This window comes from Doryrhamphus excisus, linkage group LG3, assembly GCF_037039965.1.
Source record: "Doryrhamphus excisus strain RoL-2023G ecotype Guam linkage group LG3, RoL_Dexc_Guam_v1.1, whole genome shotgun sequence".
Taxonomy (NCBI): domain Eukaryota; kingdom Metazoa; phylum Chordata; class Actinopteri; order Syngnathiformes; family Syngnathidae; genus Doryrhamphus; species Doryrhamphus excisus.
The window spans coordinates 12088381-12107042 of record NC_136359.1 but is presented as its reverse complement, the minus strand read 5'-3'; the positions used below and the strand labels follow the sequence as shown (position 1 = coordinate 12107042).

The 18662-nt window shown below is 40.8% G+C and overlaps 1 protein-coding gene across 1 annotated transcript in view; it reads right to left on the bottom strand.

Moving 5' to 3' along the window:
* tmem8b (transmembrane protein 8B) overlaps positions 1–18662 on the bottom strand; it is a 41885-nt gene that overhangs the window by 11158 nt on the left and 12065 nt on the right. The window contains exons 5-12 of the mRNA XM_078789660.1: positions 17255–17388; positions 15760–16031; positions 13799–14181; positions 8358–8454; positions 8110–8233; positions 4672–4814; positions 3792–3970; positions 2345–2491 (exon numbers count right to left, since the gene is read on the bottom strand). Coding sequence (XP_078645786.1) covers positions 2345–2491; positions 3792–3970; positions 4672–4814; positions 8110–8233; positions 8358–8454; positions 13799–14181; positions 15760–16031; positions 17255–17388 — 1479 coding nt within the window. The remainder of the gene's footprint in view (positions 1–2344; positions 2492–3791; positions 3971–4671; positions 4815–8109; positions 8234–8357; positions 8455–13798; positions 14182–15759; positions 16032–17254; positions 17389–18662) is intronic.

Sequence of the window (18662 nt, the reverse complement as noted above, 5' to 3'; positions counted from 1 at the left end):
GAGGTCCAACTTTGTGTTTGCGTGTACAACCACATTTTGATGAGTGGAAAGGAAAACATAGCTCTCTTTGACCACTGAGCCATTTAAAGCAGTGACAAATAAATTGCACAACACAGCAGAACCAGAACCAGTGTTGTAATAGCAGTAAGGAACAAACTACTTACACAGCATTAATACAGATGTATTCATTGTAAACAGCGGTATAACATACACTAAGTGTAGCGCGTATGAATTTCAGACACACAATTCAGTCGCACAACCAACATTTTAAAGCGCATACTGAGCTACATAAAGCTGCTGTATGCTGACTAATCATGGTACTTCAAATGCAGCTACTCCCATCTTGTGAAATTATTCATTCATTCATGCTGGTGCTGGAGCCTATCGCAGCTGTATTCGGGCGAGAAGCGGCGTACACCCTGTACTGGTTGCCAGCCAATCACAAGGCACATATAGACAAACAACCATTCACACTCCCTCTTGTGAAATTATTATTTTTTTAAACATTGGGAGGTTGCCTACGGCCGCAGATTTTAATGCCAATGTTTTTTTTTCATTTCAGACATTACAGACCATGCACCCAATGACTAAAAGCAATGCCGCAGTTCACTGAATACAACCGTTAATGGGAGCAATTACAATACTGTCGTCACATTTAAAATTTCCCGGCCTCACTCCATCATGGGTTTTAAAAATATAATAATTCATAAATCACTGCTGTTGATTATGGCATGTTATTATCAAGAAATATGCAGATATAAGCAAATTCTACATATTTTTGGTTTAGAGTATATTTTCCATGCCTCTTATCTTCATTAGGGTCGCGGAGGTATGCTGGAGCCTATCCCAGCTGACTTTCGGTGTGAGGCAGTGTACACCGTGGACTCGTCACCAGCCAATCGCAGGGCACCAATACTAAACTGTCTATATTATCTTATTTCTTAAATGGCTTCATTTCGGTCATTTATGTTACTATACTGGGTAATAGGAGTGAAAATTTAAATATAGGGGTGTTATTTCATGTCTAAAGGGCTCTAGTAATGGTAATTTTATTTAGACGGTTGTAAACAAGTTTTCTATGCTCTAACTACGAAAATGTTAGATTTATAAAAAAGGACTCCTACTTTGCAGAAATGTATGACATTAACATTGGGGTTGCACTATTATCATTCTGGAAATCACAGAGTGCTTTCCGTTTGTCCATGGGTTTGTTAGCAGCACACTTCCTGGTTTATAGAGAATGAAGAGACAGAATGCAAATGAAACATTCACGTTCACACTGTACTATGCAATGTTGCACAAAATATCCGCAACTTCTCATAGTGGAGCTGCTTTTAGTAAGAAATAATTCAATATGTTGACATGTTTGTGACAAGCACTTTTTACAATTTGTCCATTCACTCTTGCCCTCAAGTTGGTACAGTCCCATATAGCCCACATTCGTATCCACTTTTGGTGTGAATAGCGTTTGATAATTTCTTTGAGACTTGTCAGAAGTCCCCCTAATGAGTACACTTCCATCTTCCATCCATCTTCTATAGCACTTATCCTCATTAGGGTCGTTGGGGTATGCTGGAGCTTATTATGAGTACACTTATACATGTAACAATGTGACTGAAAGCCAATTTAAACCGTTCTTTGCCTGCAAGTCTTTAAATTGATATGCAAACGACAATCTTTCCACCTTGGTGGAGGTCCGCACTTCACTTTCTAGTTGGTCAGCTTTGTACATTAGAGTACGGTACAGTCATCAAAAATAGAAATGAAGATAAAACTACAAAAGAAACTGATAATAAAGAAGACACGTTCAGTATTATCTAATATTTGAAGTCCCATTAACCTCGAGTCAAAGTGGATTCACAGCTCCCTTGAGGATGTTGTGAAATTTTAAAGATATGTTTGTATGGAGGCTTCACAAACAATCAGGCGCTCTGGGGTCATTCTTTGGCAAGTCAACCAACAAACACACACAAATACAAACACTGTGTCTGTCTAGACGCAAACACACTGTTGCACTTGCCAGTCCCCACGTGTACCATTTGATTAGTGGCTGCGGGTTGCAGCGCTCAGCAAAAATGAAAACTCAAGAGGACAGCAGATGTTCGCACACTCGCCCTCCCACCGGTCCTCCCCCTCTCCCTCTCTCAGCCTCATTTATTGGCATACACACATTCCCGCTCCATCCTGGAGCTCGGCAGGTCCACAGTGACCCAAGAACGGCAAACATATTTCCAGTTACAGGGCACAACATATCAACTTATTATTACAATTTCATTCAGTCATACATAATAACGCTTGAGCTGGATTCTCCATAAGAATGAAGTACGTTGTGTGTAAAAGGTACCTGTTTAATGATGGACTTCAGCCTGGCCATGGCAATGACGGTGACCCACACTGACATGAGCGAGCCAAGGAAGTCACAGAACTGTAGAACGTCATACTCCATTATGCAAAAGACAACAATGCCTGGCTGGTCACATGCATGGTAGAACTGGCAGGGGACAAACAAAAGGTAGTGGGGTTAAATATGATATGATGTAATGTAATAGCAGCACTGAAGAAAATATCTGTATAGGAATGCCTTCACAATCATTTGACTTGCAAAATATGCTGTATGAACAACCATAAAGATTTCCAACAAATTCAAATATTAACTTGACTTTTTCTTTGGCTTTTTGGAGGGGTTCTTTTCAGACTCACACTCACTGCAGCACACTCCTAATACGCTTGTTCCATACAACCATAAGCGTGACATGTTAAATTCATTCATTCATTCATTTTCTACCGCTTATCCTCACGAGGGTCGTGGGGGTGCTGGAACCTATCCCAGCTGTCTTCGTGCGAGAGGGTACACCCGGGACTGGTCGCCAGCCAATCACAGGGCACATAGAGACGAACAACCATTCACACTCACATTCATACCTATGGACAATTTGGAGTCGCCAATTAACCTAGCATGTTTTTGGAATGGGGCGGCACGGCGGTCTAGTGGTTAGTGCACAGACCTCACAGCTAGGAGACCAGGGTTCAATTCCACCCTCCACCTCTGTGTGGAATTTGCATGTTCTCCCCGTGCATGCGTGGGTTTTCTCCAGGTACTCCGGTTTCCTCCCACATTCCAAAAACATGCTAGGTTAATGGGCGACTCCAAATTGTCCATAGGTATGAATGTGAGTGTGAATGGTTGTTTGTCTGTATGTGCCCTATGATTGGCTGGCGACCAGTCCAGGGTGCACCCCGCCTCTCGCCCCAAGACAGCTGGGATAGGCTCCAGCACCCCCGCGACCCTTGTGAGGATAAGCGGTAGAAAATGAATGAATGAATGAATGAATGTTTTTGGAATGTGGGAGGAAACCGGAGTACCCGGAGAAAACCCACGCATGCACAGGGAGAACACCACTCCACCACCGTGCAGCTATTAAATTGTTAAATTAAGGCAGTTTATTTGTCTTTACAGTGGTTAACTTTTTAAAAAAACGTGTTTGACAGAAGAATGTTTATAAAACAGATCATGCGTGAGTGACATCTGCGAGACATATGACCTTCACATTACACCAGTCATCGTTAAAGTTAAGACTGAGTGTTGTTTTTCACTTCGATAATTATCGGGTCGATATGAGGAATTGCGACGCCTTACCGATAAATCCAATAACTTTAAAAATAGCACTGATAATAAAACAAAAGAAAACTCTCCAATGAGGAGTGTTTACGCGTACTGGACTAAAGTGAACATATCAAGCGCTCCTTTTCTTTGGGACAAGCTCCAATCAATCATGTCTGTGGCCACTTACCGTGGAGAAGAACATAGTGAAGATGTAGACAGATGCCTCAAGCAGGTAGTGGCTGCGGACTGCGATGACCACAGGCGGGACGAACATGAGGTTACTGAGACACAGCAGCAGGGTGGAGAGGAGCTGGAAGCTGTATGAGTAGGCCTCAGAATTGTCTGTGCATCCCCAGCCTTCCCAGCCTGGAATGCACAGCAAACACAAACTCAGAAGAAGGCTTTTGTTCTCTTGGCAGAAGTTGACTGACGATGACTCCATTTGTGTCACCGTCATTCTTTGAGAGGAGCTCATCAATTCAATTAAATTATCTTTTATCAGCTCTACCTTGTAAACAACACATCTTTTCTGTGGAGGAATATGAAAACCCTCATATTTGAGAAGTTGTTTATCCTGTACAATCAAGACTGCTGGTGAGAACCCCTGAATTGGATCCAGATCGCAGGGTAAATTGGATATGACGGTGTGAATTAAATATTTGTGAGCACAGTTGAATGGAGACTTTGAGGCCAGGGGCAAGAGACTCCACATATGAGGGATTTAATAGCACTGATAACACAGCAATCAAAGCAGGATTTTAAACAAACCTCAAAGGGCAAGCGTTATTTAGCTTTATAAGCTCATATTTTATTAAGAGTTCTTAATTAACAGCCTGTTTTATTGTACTTTCCAAAATTGCTGGAATCAAAAGATTAACATCAGCCCTGTGTATATGACCTGAGCCCTTAAATGGAATCGCTGCATTGTCAAATCAGTTTTGGAAAAGGACCTCTGCACCTCCGCAGTAAATTACAAAAAAAAGACTTTCCAAGAGTTTCTTAGCTATTTTCCACATGATTAAAAACAAAGCAGACTTTGATTTACATGGACAGAGGTACATTTTTACCTGCTTTGCATTCACATGCAGCATAAAGGTAGTTGTTGGTGCGGAGCAGCTTGCACTGTCCATACGTGCCACAGTCGTTGATGCATGGAGTCAGGTAAGCGCGCATGTACACCTCCGCAGTGGTGTTGGCACACGCCTCCAAACTGGAACAGGCACACAGAAGTTGAAGGTTAACATGGCTGTAACTGTCTAGCTGTAGTTTGTATGGATTTGTTTGTATCAACAAAACATTATGTTATGTATTTGAAGAATACACCATATGGTGGTGCTGTTATCACAGTCTATATGTCGGATTGACTTGAAATTTCTCCCACAGCTCTAAAAAGCACCTATTAATATCAGATATCTGTCCAATATCAGCCAAAAAAACAATATTGGATTATATCAGCCTGCATCAGTCCAATTCCAGACCACTACTATCAGCATCAGAACTTATCTTCAGCATTCAGAACCCACGCGAAACTTCCCTGTGGTGGCAAAGAACAGGGGAAGAATAATACCATCAATGTAATGGTGCATTTGAAGAAAGATTTTCACAACACCACAGCTTCCGGACACATCCACCACTGTTTTTGCAAAGCATGAGAAACTTCCACAGGACAACAAAAAGTCCTGACGGTTTTGAGTAATGTCAGGTTTAAAAGATTCATTCAGCACCTCCAGCCAAAATTGTTTGATAAACATGGCCACTATCAAGCTAAAAGTCTTTACAGGGTCAGACTTAGCAACTAATTGCCAATAAGTCATTGACCATTTGTCTAATGATTAGTATTACCATGCTGATCAAACACAATGTTAAATATTTCCAATATCTGTCCATAAATCGCATATAGTTAAAACATTGCTATGGCTGCACTAGTAGTTTGCTGGATGCCCCACTTGTGTCTATTCCATTCTTATCAAGGTAAACCAATGGTATATTGTTTTTATGCTTGGAGGGTGACAATTTATATAGGGACTATGTATTTTACAGCTGTACAAAGAGACTGTAGTTATTTTATGCAAACATCATAACGGACTGCCAACTGCCACCAACAACTACATAAAGGATTTTTATGAAGTCGTTTTTTAAAAGATATTTCATGGACTAGAAAAAATATTTTTGCTGGTGTTGTCACTTCACTAATTGCCACGTCCTCCAATCAATCCCAGGCGGCGATTCAAACTACGGGAGGTAAAAAATGTCCTCCTTCGCCTTTTTGGCAGAAATCTTATTTAATTGACGCAGCTGCTCGCCTCTCAGTTTTTCCATGTTTTATCAATCACGTAAATTGGGAGTTGTGAAGAAAACCTGTCACTAGCACTACCTCTGACACGTGACCTGAATAATTAAGTAAACATGTAAAAAAAAAAAAGAAAGAAAACTCGCAGATTGCAACGTGCATATTTTTCATTGCACAGCTTGTCTCTCGCCATCTGTTATTCACGTTGAATAGCAACTCCCAAGTGAATTGGAAAGAGGGGGGGGGGGGCGGGGTTCGTCAATTTCACTCTCTTCACACTTTTGCACCATTAAGGCTCAGACAAAACATCTCATTGACTGAGAAGACTCAGAATTCTCATTGTGTCTGACAACTTAATGGAAATTATTTCCCCCTCAAAGACTTTCCACACAATGACTTTAAACAATCCTCAGAGAACAAGCACTGACATTGTATTGCATTTACTTCAAAGAGCCGTGTAAAGATACTTCGGTAATGATTATAAACACTGTAACAAATGTAAATATGTGTTTTAAGAGTGTCTATCCTTATTCTTTGTCATGTTCTAAGCGTGCACCAGAGGCAGTGGGAAAAAGTGGTTGCCAGAATGGCTTCTACATTAGTATACTGAATTATTGAACATGGTAAACAAACTATATTTAGATGGGTAATAAGACATACTGAATGTTTTGTTTTTTTATTGTTGTTATTCTGTAATTGACAACAAATAGTGTCTCTTCGTGGCTCAGCTTGGAGAAATTGAGGGCAAGTTATTATAACCTGTAAATATTAATGAGCAAAAGCCATCCACTTTGTTTACTTGTGAATAGCAGTAAGAAGACATTTTTACTTTGAAAATTACCAGAGAAAAAAATAATATGAATTGTCCATAGTTATGAATGTGCATATGAATGGTTGTTTGTCTATATGTGCCCTGTGATTGGCTGGCGACCAGTCCAGCTGGGATAGGGTCCAGCATGCCCGTGACCCTCCTGAGGATAAGCGGTACAGACAATGGATGGATGGAAATTAATTCAACCTATAATGTGAAATATGCCCTTTTTATTTTTTTCATGAATTGTATTAATCTTATGAATTCACATTTTACGTGTTGATGTATTTTGGGGGATTTCTGAGCATAATGTACTTAAATGCAGGAAATACTATTTTAACTTAACTTTACTTGAAAATGAACAACTGACCCTAACACTTGCCTATCCCACCTAGCACACTAATACTAACGATAAACCCATCCCATGACACAAACTCCAAAAATATCATGCAATTGTAACCACAACACTATCAAATCCATAACCCCCAAAACCTATCCACTTCTAAACATCAAACTCAAAACCTGCAACTTAGCCGCATTCGGATCATGCCTACACCCAAACCTTAACCCCAACCAACTCTACATGAACGCACCGTAACCCCATTTTAACCTCAACCCTAAGCACCAAGCACTTATCCCTAACCCTTACTTTTACACTGTCTTAAACACTAACCTAACATATGTATAAAATATAACTGCTCAACTTTGATGATTGATGATTAAATACTAATGATTAGTATTTCACATTCACAGTTTACGGGTAATGAAAGCAGCTGATATTCAATAATTCACAATTCAATATGGTAATAAAAATAATTCCACATAATTCCTCCATTGTTCTATACATAACCTGACTAGTATATCAGTCAAAATAAATATGTAGCGTTCATTAGATACACATGCATTACGTCCAATTAGCATTTGCTATTCAATATTACAGATATACAATAAATGAAAATGTTAATGCCAAAAACAGTACAGCCCAAGTCAAGGCAACATATTAAAAAGGTTTCAGCAATGGCCACATTGCAATTAATCATGAAATCATAGTTTAACAGGCGGAAAAAATGCATCACTCCAGTGTGGAGTTCAGGATGTGACATCAAACAATTACTTTTTTTCCAACATAACTAACTGCTACCAATAAAGGGCTAACTTTTGTTTTAAATATAGGCATCTTACCACTGAGTTAGTCTATACATAATGAGAATTTTAAGATGAAAGGTGGCTCGCGATGGACGTAAACAACCATTCATACTCACATTCACACATTTAAAGTTAGATTCGGTACAATATTGATCACGAGGAAAACTGTGGAATTAAAGACTTGTAACATATTGAAATCTTTTTTTAAAAGCTCTATATCATTAGAAGCACTTCTTTAGTATCCATATGAAGTCTCACCCGTCTTCTGTGGGACACAGTGAGCGCAGACTGAGGTACCAGGTGCCCGTTTGTGGGTAAGGAATCCTGAGTTTGGTGATGTTAGTGGACGTGTTCAAAGAGAGGAAAAACCCAGCCACAGACTCTGAAACACAGCAAAAACAATGAAAGTACAGGCAAGACGCAAACAGAGCATGACTCATTTGTACGCTTCTGGTGGAACTTTGTGACTTTTAAAAGGAATGGCTGTTTTGCTGAGTCGGACATACCTGATTCACATTTCAATGATGAGTTTTGCCAGAGGAAGAGAGGCATCCCGTGAGTCAGGCAGCCGAACACAGTGACATTCTTGTCTTTCAGCATTGACTGCAACGTACAAGACAAGAAAACACCAGACGTCATACACCAGAAGCATTAAAACACACAAAAAACAGGATTCCACTTGACTAGGCCATATTGTGAAGTGATTGCGGGGGTGCTGGAGCCTATCCCAGCTGTCTTCAGGCGAGAGGCGGGGTACAACCTGGACTGGTCGCCAGCCAATCACAGGGCACATATAGACAAACAACCATTCACACTCACATTCATACCTATGGACAATCTGGAGGCGCCAATTAACCTAGCATGTTTTTGGAATGTGGGAGGAAACCGGAGTACCCGGAGAAAACTCACGTATGCGCGGGGAGAACATGCATGAACTCCACACAGAGATGGCCGAGGGTGGAATTGAACTCATGTAAACGTATGCAGACATTGTCTACAGACTTCATGCATTTGCATTCCAGTTCATATACTCGTAGCAGTGAGAGGTCATTTATTGGCAATCCGCCTCAAGCAGGAAGGAAAGAAAAGGGAGTGTATACTGTACAGTATAGTCAAGCAGGGACAGTGCTGATTAATGAAACAACCCAGCACACACTCTGCCAGGTGCTTCCTAAAGTCACCATCTGGCCTGCAATCTCTCGATAGAACGACTTCAATCAAAGCCAATTCCAAGACTCGGGCCATAATGAGTCCTGCACCTCCCTTGATCACACTTTTGTTTCATTCCCAACACAATAAAGATGAGAAAGTTCAAAACTGAGCTGCACTTTTCAACCAAACTTTTGGTGACAAAAAGCTCCAAAAGTGCAGTGTGCAAGGACGGAGTTACTGTTTATGTGTGTGTGTGTGTGTGTGTGTGGTCCCTTGGGGCCAAATGCCACATAGCAAGGCTCCCGTGGTTTAAAGCATCTTTTGATTTTAAATTTGTAGGCGCAGCACAGATTGTCGTTACATCAGACCAACAAAAGAATTGAAAATAAGATTACTTCAGTTTCTTGGTGTCAAGGACAAGCTAGTCTTTGTGCAGCAAAAAACTGTGTGATCGTTTTGGTGAAATGAAGGTCTACCTCAAATGTTCTTTCCCGTTCAGGCTGTGCAACACACTACAACTAGGATAAATGGACAATAAGTCCAAAATTAAAAACAAGGTCAACACTAAAAGAATTGCCTGTAGTTAAGTAATAAAGTGTGATGCCATATATCTTTCATCAATATTTCATATTGTGGATTTTTTTTTGCTGCTTGGTTGTTGCTAAATTTCAAACTGCTGTCTTGAATTTTGTAAACATTGTTATAATATTTATTCCCAACATGTTTGCGAATACTTGCTATAGTAATCCCATTTACCAGTGCCCGATCTATTCCGTTGAATGTCTGAGGCGCAATTTAATCAGCATCCTCTGACAGCTGCGGGCTTTGATAAATGGCAAGGGGGGGTTCACCTCTCTTTTTTTATGTGGTAGCTAACATGCACCGCAGAGGCCATCAAGTCAACTGCTGCAAGAACGAGAAGTGAAACAGAACCCCCCTCCCCCCGAATATTTTGCCACCCAAACTAATTACAATCAATTTGAGAGATTACTTTTCATTTGGCTTCTTAATGTACACAAAAGAAACACCAATTGTCTTTTGTAAGACTCTCCAATTGGTGTTGATTTCATTCAACTCCTTGTTAGAGAATGTGCATCACTTGGATTAAAAAAAACAGTGCAATGTAGAAAAGCTGATAAGATGTACTGTGTCAAGGACTAACTCATTATAGCACTTTCTTAAACCCGGCTTGGATTTTAAGAGATTAAAGTGATCTGTAGGGATAACAAAGACAATATTGCATGTATTTCATGGTCTTTTCTAGATACTGATGCAATGTTCTTGCTTCAGTTCCCTAAAGGAGGCCTGTGGCATCATAGCTTGGGGCGTGCGGGGGGTCTATAAAATAATATAGCATGATAGGATCTCACAGGAACATATCTCATAGCTCATTGAACAATCACCAGATTTCATCACACATGACATCCACATCAGCCCACCCATCTATTTTCTATGCCGCTTATCCTCCCAGCTGACTTCAGGCGAGAGGCGGGGTATATCCTGGACTGGTCACCAGCCAATCACAGGGCACATATAGACAAACAACCATTCACACTCACATTCATATCTATGGACAATTTGTCACCAATTAACCTAGCATGTTTTTGGAATGTCATGTATAACCACGTATGACTTATTCAGGATTGTGTAGCACAACAAAAAGCCACAGAAGGTAAAACAGTGGTTGTCTGACAATGAGGTGACGGTAATCACTGTCACCCCAGCACATCAATCAATAAACCATCCAATGAATTATTCACTCCATTAATCTCATTTCCTGTCGTGGAAGATGGGGTGGGGGGGTCTGTTTGCTTTCTTGCAAGCGCTTCTAGATGAGGAGATGATCAATTTCATCTCTGTGTGTGTTCACAGGAGATGAAAGACGTGTTTGCATATCACACGATGTAGAACAGAATGGAAACAGCAGAGAGTTGAATTCTATGATAAAACATCGCCTGCCTGCAGCACCTGTTGGAACCAATGGTGTAGTGACATAGGGGTCAAGCACCCCACTTCAAATACTGTACACTATTGAATTCATACAAATGAATTTAGAGCATTACCTATTCAGTCAAATGGCCCTCGGGTCTACAATTCTGAATTTGGTGAAAAATGGGTGTAGAGTTGAAATTCCATTAGGATGCTCATCAACAGGAAGACAGGAACAAATAGCATTAAGATGAGGCAGACTTTTGTCTTTTGCAGCAAAAGGGGAAAGCCATCTCCGCTCAAAGCGCCAAACCCTTCCAAAGAGCAGCTTCCTCCCCTTAGCCTTTTTATTAACTCGGTTCATAAGTTTCGGGTTTTACATTCCGGCAACCCATATAAGGAGTTTTCTTATTAGTTTGTGTGTGTGTTGTCAGTGAGTTAGTGTCTAGAGATATACTTCAAGGCCATCTGCTAGTACTTTTCCACTTGCCTTTGTATGCACAAGTGTTTGCTCAGTAGATTATACAATAACTAAAGAATAAATGTCTTTTCATGTGATAACGTATGTACATTTTTCCATCAATGGGAGAAAAATAACCCTTACAAAACCTCTATCATCCAGGAAGTCACACAAGACACATTAAATGTACGTCTTTTTTTTTGTTTGTTTTTTTGTTCCAACATTGCTTCCAAAATATGGAGTCCAGCATGTGAGACAAGAACAGGATGTATCCTGTGAGGTATAAAAAAAAATTATACTGAAATGTAACACATATCATTGCCAGCTAAGTATTATATCTTACATATGGCTTTTGATACAGCTCTTGTATGGCCTCAAACTGGATCAAGGAAACCCTTGCAGGAATCAATTTTCATATAACATGTGGTGACCTCAACATCGATATTATGAAGCCTAAAAAGCAAAAGACAAGTGATGACTTTATAGATATAATGTATGAGTCTACATCGAACAATCAGAGACCGAGCAGACTAACAAGTCATTGTGCCGCGCATTAAACAGCATCATCAAGAATAGTTGTAAAAACACAGATTACCCTTGATATTTAATAGAGGGTAATCGTAAATTGTGTATGTCGAACACAGGAAGTGACCAAAATTAATTACGATGTCTTGTTATTATGTTGTTATGTCTTGTTTAAACAAGACAAACATTAAAAACATTGTTTGAGTTTTGATGATCAACCCATAAGGTTGGACACAAGAAATTGTCGTGTTTTTGTATCCTTGTTAAAACATATTGTTTCTGCTGTCGTATTTCACCCCCTCCTCATCCTCCAAGATTAATTTATGCCATAATGGCGCCCTACAGTCGCAACTTCTGCCTTCCTTCAGCATGTCGAGAAGTCCAACTTTTTGTGCAATGGTTTGCATCTTCCTCTGCCTTTTGGGTGCAGAATGTTTTGTCAAGATTGTCGATTTTGTCGGGGAGTTAACAAGCAGCTCACACGGTTAGGTAGTTTGCTGACAAACACCACAACAGGAAATGGCGTGAAGGACAGTTTTTGACAATGGTGTACAGCCAATCAGGATGCAGTATACAATGTGCAGTGCAGACAGAGAGACACAGCCACCTCGCACTAAAGCACAGAACTAGAACGTCCAACTTCCCATAGTGCAATTCTTCTCAAAGGGCCAGCCTCAGCCTATTAAAAAAAAAATTTAAAATTGCATGAAAAAAAATTAGCGAAACAGCCAGGCTGCGAAAGGTGAACCACAATAGAGCGAGGGAACACTGTGCTCCAGATGCACAACAACGAAATGGGTCGGGTTTTTTGTCATACCAACTGAGCAAGCTTTTTACAACATTTCATTGCAATAAACAATATTGTTTTGGAAGAGAAAGGTTGTATCAGGACACCCATAATTCCATATCTTTTTCATCTTCTTCTGAAACCATTACCATTACCGTAATGTTGTGGCTTAGGATAAATGACAATGACTTCATGCTAAAAGTGGTGCACAAAGAGATAAAGTGGCATGAGTCAGTTTGCCAAGAAGACATGAAAAAGGCATATTGTGGAGGCATAGACATTTTAAGCGAACAATCAAAGTTTACAGGTGGGATTGGATGTGTCATACTCTTGTTATTTCAACGCGGACTGACTGCTTTCTATTAAAAGTCCATCTGGCAGCTTGTGTCTCCCTGCAGACCTACAGAGTCATTGCAGGTGCATTGCTAATACCATTAGCAGCTGAAGGACAAGTTAACAAAGACAACTCTTCCTGGCATATTCTTGATGTCTTTTACACACTTGGGCGTGTCGGGGGTCTAAACTGACATCTTTCTTAGGGTACTTTCAGCTTCCATAGGATTTTAGCATCAGTGTTGGGATGGGCATAATGATACATTTGTGAATTTATCGTTGATTAATTGAAACCCAGCCCTGTGATTGGCTGGCGACCAATCCAGGGTGGGCCTTGCCTCTTGCCCAAAGTCAGCTGTGATAGGCTAATGTAGATTAAGCGGCACAGAAAATGAATGAATAATTGAAATGCAAATAGAGTGCAGTACGTCACTCCATCCAGCAGAGGTGCTGTCAAGTCAGTCTCAACTGAAGAGGAACAACATGACTTCGGCGAGGGGAAGTTGATCTATAATTAGCAGTCATTAATAAACATCTGGAATTTTCTCCATCAATTAAGTAAATTCTATCAAATGTATCACGGTAGAGTTCCCAAAAATCCCAAAATGGGACTCATGTCAGTTTTTATCAGGTTGCCAATATATTATTTTTAAGGCTGATACACTAAGTATCATTTGGGTCCAATGGAAGAACCCCATGTCTGATTTGGATCCTAAAGTATATATAGTAATTAAATACAGTAATCAAGCATAAGAACTCACCATGTTAAGCTTCAGCTCCATGTTGAGGACCCCACCGCTGTCCAACACAGGCATCAGGTTGATGGCAAACACAGCTGCCCTGTCTGGCGGAATGGATATATTTGGACCAAAGAAGACATAAAAGTGCACAGAGAAGGTGTCCAACTCGTTGCGCAGAGTCGGGCGGATGGGCCAGCACTTGTTGGCGTCTGTGGCGGGAGTGAGATAAACCACGCTGTCCCCTGAGGTGTGCAGCTGAGTGGCATTGTGAGACGGCGCCCCCAGCACTGCCATGGAGACGGTGTCTGACAAGGAGAAAGCCATGGCTGTGCCAAAAGACTGTGGCATGTTCATAGAGGAGCCTGGCTGTGACTGATCCTTGGATGCATTGGACTTGGAGCAGTCTAGGACAGAATACACACAGTGGATGTATTTATTTAGTGATTGCAGTACAGGAGTCCGCAACAACTTATCTTTCCGTGTCCTAATTGTACTACAGAACAAAACTGGGAAAACAAAGGATGCTTGTCTGTTTCGTAATTTTGTTTTTTCATGCATGGAGTTGGGTTCTGTGTGTGTAAAGCAGAATTAGGCATTATTATCTCGGATATTACAATATAAAATGACTAAAGATGCATATGTTTTATAACAGAACCTATCTTCAATGTAAAATGATTTATGCTAGTGTTTTGACAGTTCCTAACTTGAGGCGCCAGAGTGGGTGTGAGAGTGAAAGCAGGGGGTGTTGTTAATCCATAGCAAGCCTTACACAAACAAGAAATAAAAGGCTGGGTTATTTTACTCGCAGTATTAGGCGCGCTTGCTCAGCAAAAGAGTCGTTTGCAGATCATCCCCTTCGGCAGGCTTCTACTATGTAAACAGGAAGCTTTTTAATGAGACAGAGATTCACAGTAATTGCGAGGCAGTGTGCTTTCACCGAACACAAAGCGACTTGCTGGAAAATGGTCATTGATGACGACAGTCAAACAGCACCGCTTCTCCGGGGGGCAGGACTGCAACGGTTTTTGGAGCCTCGCCTGATTTGCCCGAATGTTGTTTCTCTGCATGGTTGGTAATGTAGTTTGTTCAGGCTGTTAAAGCATTACTAAAACACTTATACAGCAAACATTGACAATAAGAATATCAGTGGAAATACTCAAAATGTGAGTAGGAGGAACTCACTCACTCACTAACAACATTCATAACCTAAAGATTTGGCTTGTGCCCAACTCTCTTTACTGCCAAATTGTCTACAGAGAACACAACCTGCATGGAATATGCTGCAAAAACAACAATAATAAATAATAAAGAGCAGCCTAGTTTCACTGCTTCCTGTTGGAAAAGTCTGGGAGCTCCAACAACAAGCGAGTAGAAGAGCAAGAGCGCGCTGGATGATCCTGAAGTGTTCTTCAATTTAAACCCGCAAAAGGTCAAGTAAGATCAGCCTGGCCAGCAGGGAAAAAGACAGACTGTGAATAATTAGTGCTTGTGTTGCCATGGTGACAAGGTGCACTGTAGTACAATGTCGAACAGTGGGAGGGTGGGAGGAGATCTTTGCGCGGTAGCGGACTTCCCACAGTTTTCTTAGCAGTCTCCCCGCGGGGGCTGAGAGCGCAGAATATTTTTGCTCTTCACAAGCTAAAAACAACATGCTACACTTTCACGCAGGACTAACAGACTTTTGTGCTCCCACAGGAGGCCTCTCTCTTTGGGCTGCATCCTTCAGCAGCAAGCCTCCTAATGGGTCAACCTAAAAATCAAACGCCTTTTTAGCAAATGTTTAAAAAGCCTGAGAAACATTTTTTTGTTAGATAATGTTTGGAGAGATCAGATTTAATGTTTTGGTTTGGAGTCTGGTTCTAGACTTGCAAAAGGGCCTTTTGTGAAGTGATGCGACAGAAATCAAATTGAGTATATATGTATTTGATGCAGTTATTATTCTGTACAGGTGCATCTAACATCTGTGTCAACATGGCACTCACCTGTGACCTGCACTCCGATACGGAAGTAGACATTGGAGTTAGTGTTGTATCTCTCCACCAGGATGTAGTACCATTGTTCCCATGCGGGCACGGCGGCATCTAACTCACAAGGGTTCCACTCCCTGCAGTCAAGGGCACTCGAGTTGTGCACAGGGGGCGCCCGCGCTCTTATCTTCAACACCACAGGACAAGAAGTGCCGTTGCTTTTGTTCTTTATGCCGCAGTTTACCAGCTGAACTTTGACCTTGGATATGTAATTGGGGATAAAAACTCTGTAGAGAGAGAAAGCAAGTGAAAAACCCATTGTTGGATTTACAGTGCAAAAACACATATATTGTATGTTCATTCCTTCATTCATCCACCGCTTATCCAAATGAGTGCTGGAGCCTATCTCAGCTGTCTTCGGGCGAGAGGCGGAGTACACCATGGACTGGTCGCCAGCCAATCACAGGACACATATAGACAAACAACCATTCACACTCACATTCATACCTATGGACAATTTGGAGTCACCAATTAATCTAGCATGTTTTTGGAATGTGGGAGGAAACCGGAGTACCCGGAGAAAACCGTCGCTTGCACGGGGAGAACATGCAAACTCCACACAGCATGTAAATACTGATATAGAGGTAGTACCTCCTTTTTATTGATTACATTGTCTATTGGGGCTGCACCATTGACAAGTGGTCCCGAGCTCAATTCCACCCTCTGGCATTTCTGTGTGGAGTTTGCATGTTCTCCCCTCATGTTCAGGCTGGCGACCAGTCCAGGGTGTACGCCGCCTCTCATCCAAAGACAGCTGGGATAGGCTCCAGCACCCCCGCGATCCTCATGAGGATAAGTGGTACAAAAAGAATGACTGAACATTGTCTATTGCATATATATAGTTTCATTTCTTTCTGTTTTTTTGTCTTTCCTGTTCAAAATGTGTGTCCCTTAGCTCAACTAAAATGTCACATACAGTACAACATTGCAGATCTCTACCACAGGAACAATCCTAATGGAACATATCCTACTTTGAAAAGTGAAAAAGATGTTCACTGTAGGCTTCAAGTGATAAAATACTACTAAAAGAACATTATGTCTTATAAAATATTAAACACACCCAGCTAACACTTCCAGCTTTAGATGCAGACATCTTCCTCACATAAAAAGAAGTTTAATTATTTCGAATTTCTCCTGATGCTTGAATTTTACTGAAAGCAATTTGTGAAGGTTCCAATATGTTTTAACAAGGATACAAAAACACTAAAATTTTCTGGTATAGCTAAACAATTTCATAAATATTAATTTGGACACTAGTCATGGGAATAAATAGGAATTAACTGCAAATTGGTATGTATACAAACATAACATTATGTTATTGATGCTGGTTGATTTATAATGGCATTCATTTTTTACTTTCCACAATTACAACCTTGATATAAATTCCATTTCGCACATTTCTAGTTCAATCTTGGGAGTACATTTTTTGCCCCTTTGTCCAGTGACTTACTTATAAAGAGCAGATCTGTTGTGTGCAGGGATCATCTGGTCTATGAAGTAGCCCGGATAGAGCAGCGATATCCCAATGAGCCTTTGTACGATGAGCTGAGGCTGGAACAAGTACTGACATTCTTCAGACAGACCCTACCAGGGGGACACATACAGTCAGGTTTTAAATGGCTTATTATTTAACATTGTGCAGATGAGTATCAATCAGAATGATGGATAAAGACTGTCAATGCCAGCCAATGAAACTCCATTTGACTGGTACTGCTGGGTGACATTACGTTGTGGTGCACATCACTGTGAAACCAGGAGGCCGCATGCAGTCTCCACGCGCAATCAGCAGCCAAATTTGCTTGAAAAGAAACCAGGCATCACGCTAACGACAGGTGTGAAATGCCCAATGAGGTCGTTAGTTCCTGTCAAGTGATCACTACACTCCTTCCTGCTCCCTCTGTAGCCACAATTACTGTGGCGTGTCATTAGTCCAGTCTGTGACCTTTTGATTGATTACAGCATGTCACTTGGACGGTTGGCTCTACTTGCTGTAAATTAAAGCTCCGCTGGCGTGACCTTTTCATGGCCTTCCATTACTTCAATCACTGGATTGCTTAATTTCCCTTATGTAACGTATATCGTATCGATCCATCTAGTGGCGTGTAGCTAGCGCTAATATTAGCATGATAACACAATGCTAAAGGGTGATGAAAACCCATCAATTTCAATTCCTAGCATTAGCATATTAAGCTAACACTAGGTTAGCATGCCAATCTAACACAAGGCTAAACAGTGCAAATTTTCAGCCACAAATCTGATATTATATTTCTACATGTTAGCTAGCGTGTATATTATATACCTGAAAAGCCAAATGCAAGTAAACATCATGCTGTCAGCATTAACACCAACAAATCACAGCTTCCACATTGCTGTGGTTGTTGCGCTAATATTAGCATGATAACACAATGCTAAAGGGTGACGAAAACCCATCAATTTCAATTCCTAGCATTAGCATTTTAAGCTAACACTATGTTAGCATGCCAATCTAACACAAGGCTAAACAGTGCAAATTTTCAGCCACAAATCTTATATTGTATTTCTACCTGTTAGCTAGCGTGTATATTATATACCTGAAAAGCCAAATGCAAGTAAACATCATGCTGCCAGCATTAACACCAACAAATCACAGCTTCCACATTGCTGTGGTTGTTGAGTAGTTTACTCGATGCTACATTTGTGTCTAATATTTTATGATTATTTATTATATCCATTCAGGGAGCTTGAGGGCTACCAATAGGGAGTATCATCTGGGTCCTGCGAGCTATTTCGCAAATTAGTATGGTAAGAATAGCGACAATAACTGGATTTTTTGAAGTGAATTTTTCAATATGAGAACATTATTCATAGCCAAGTAAAGT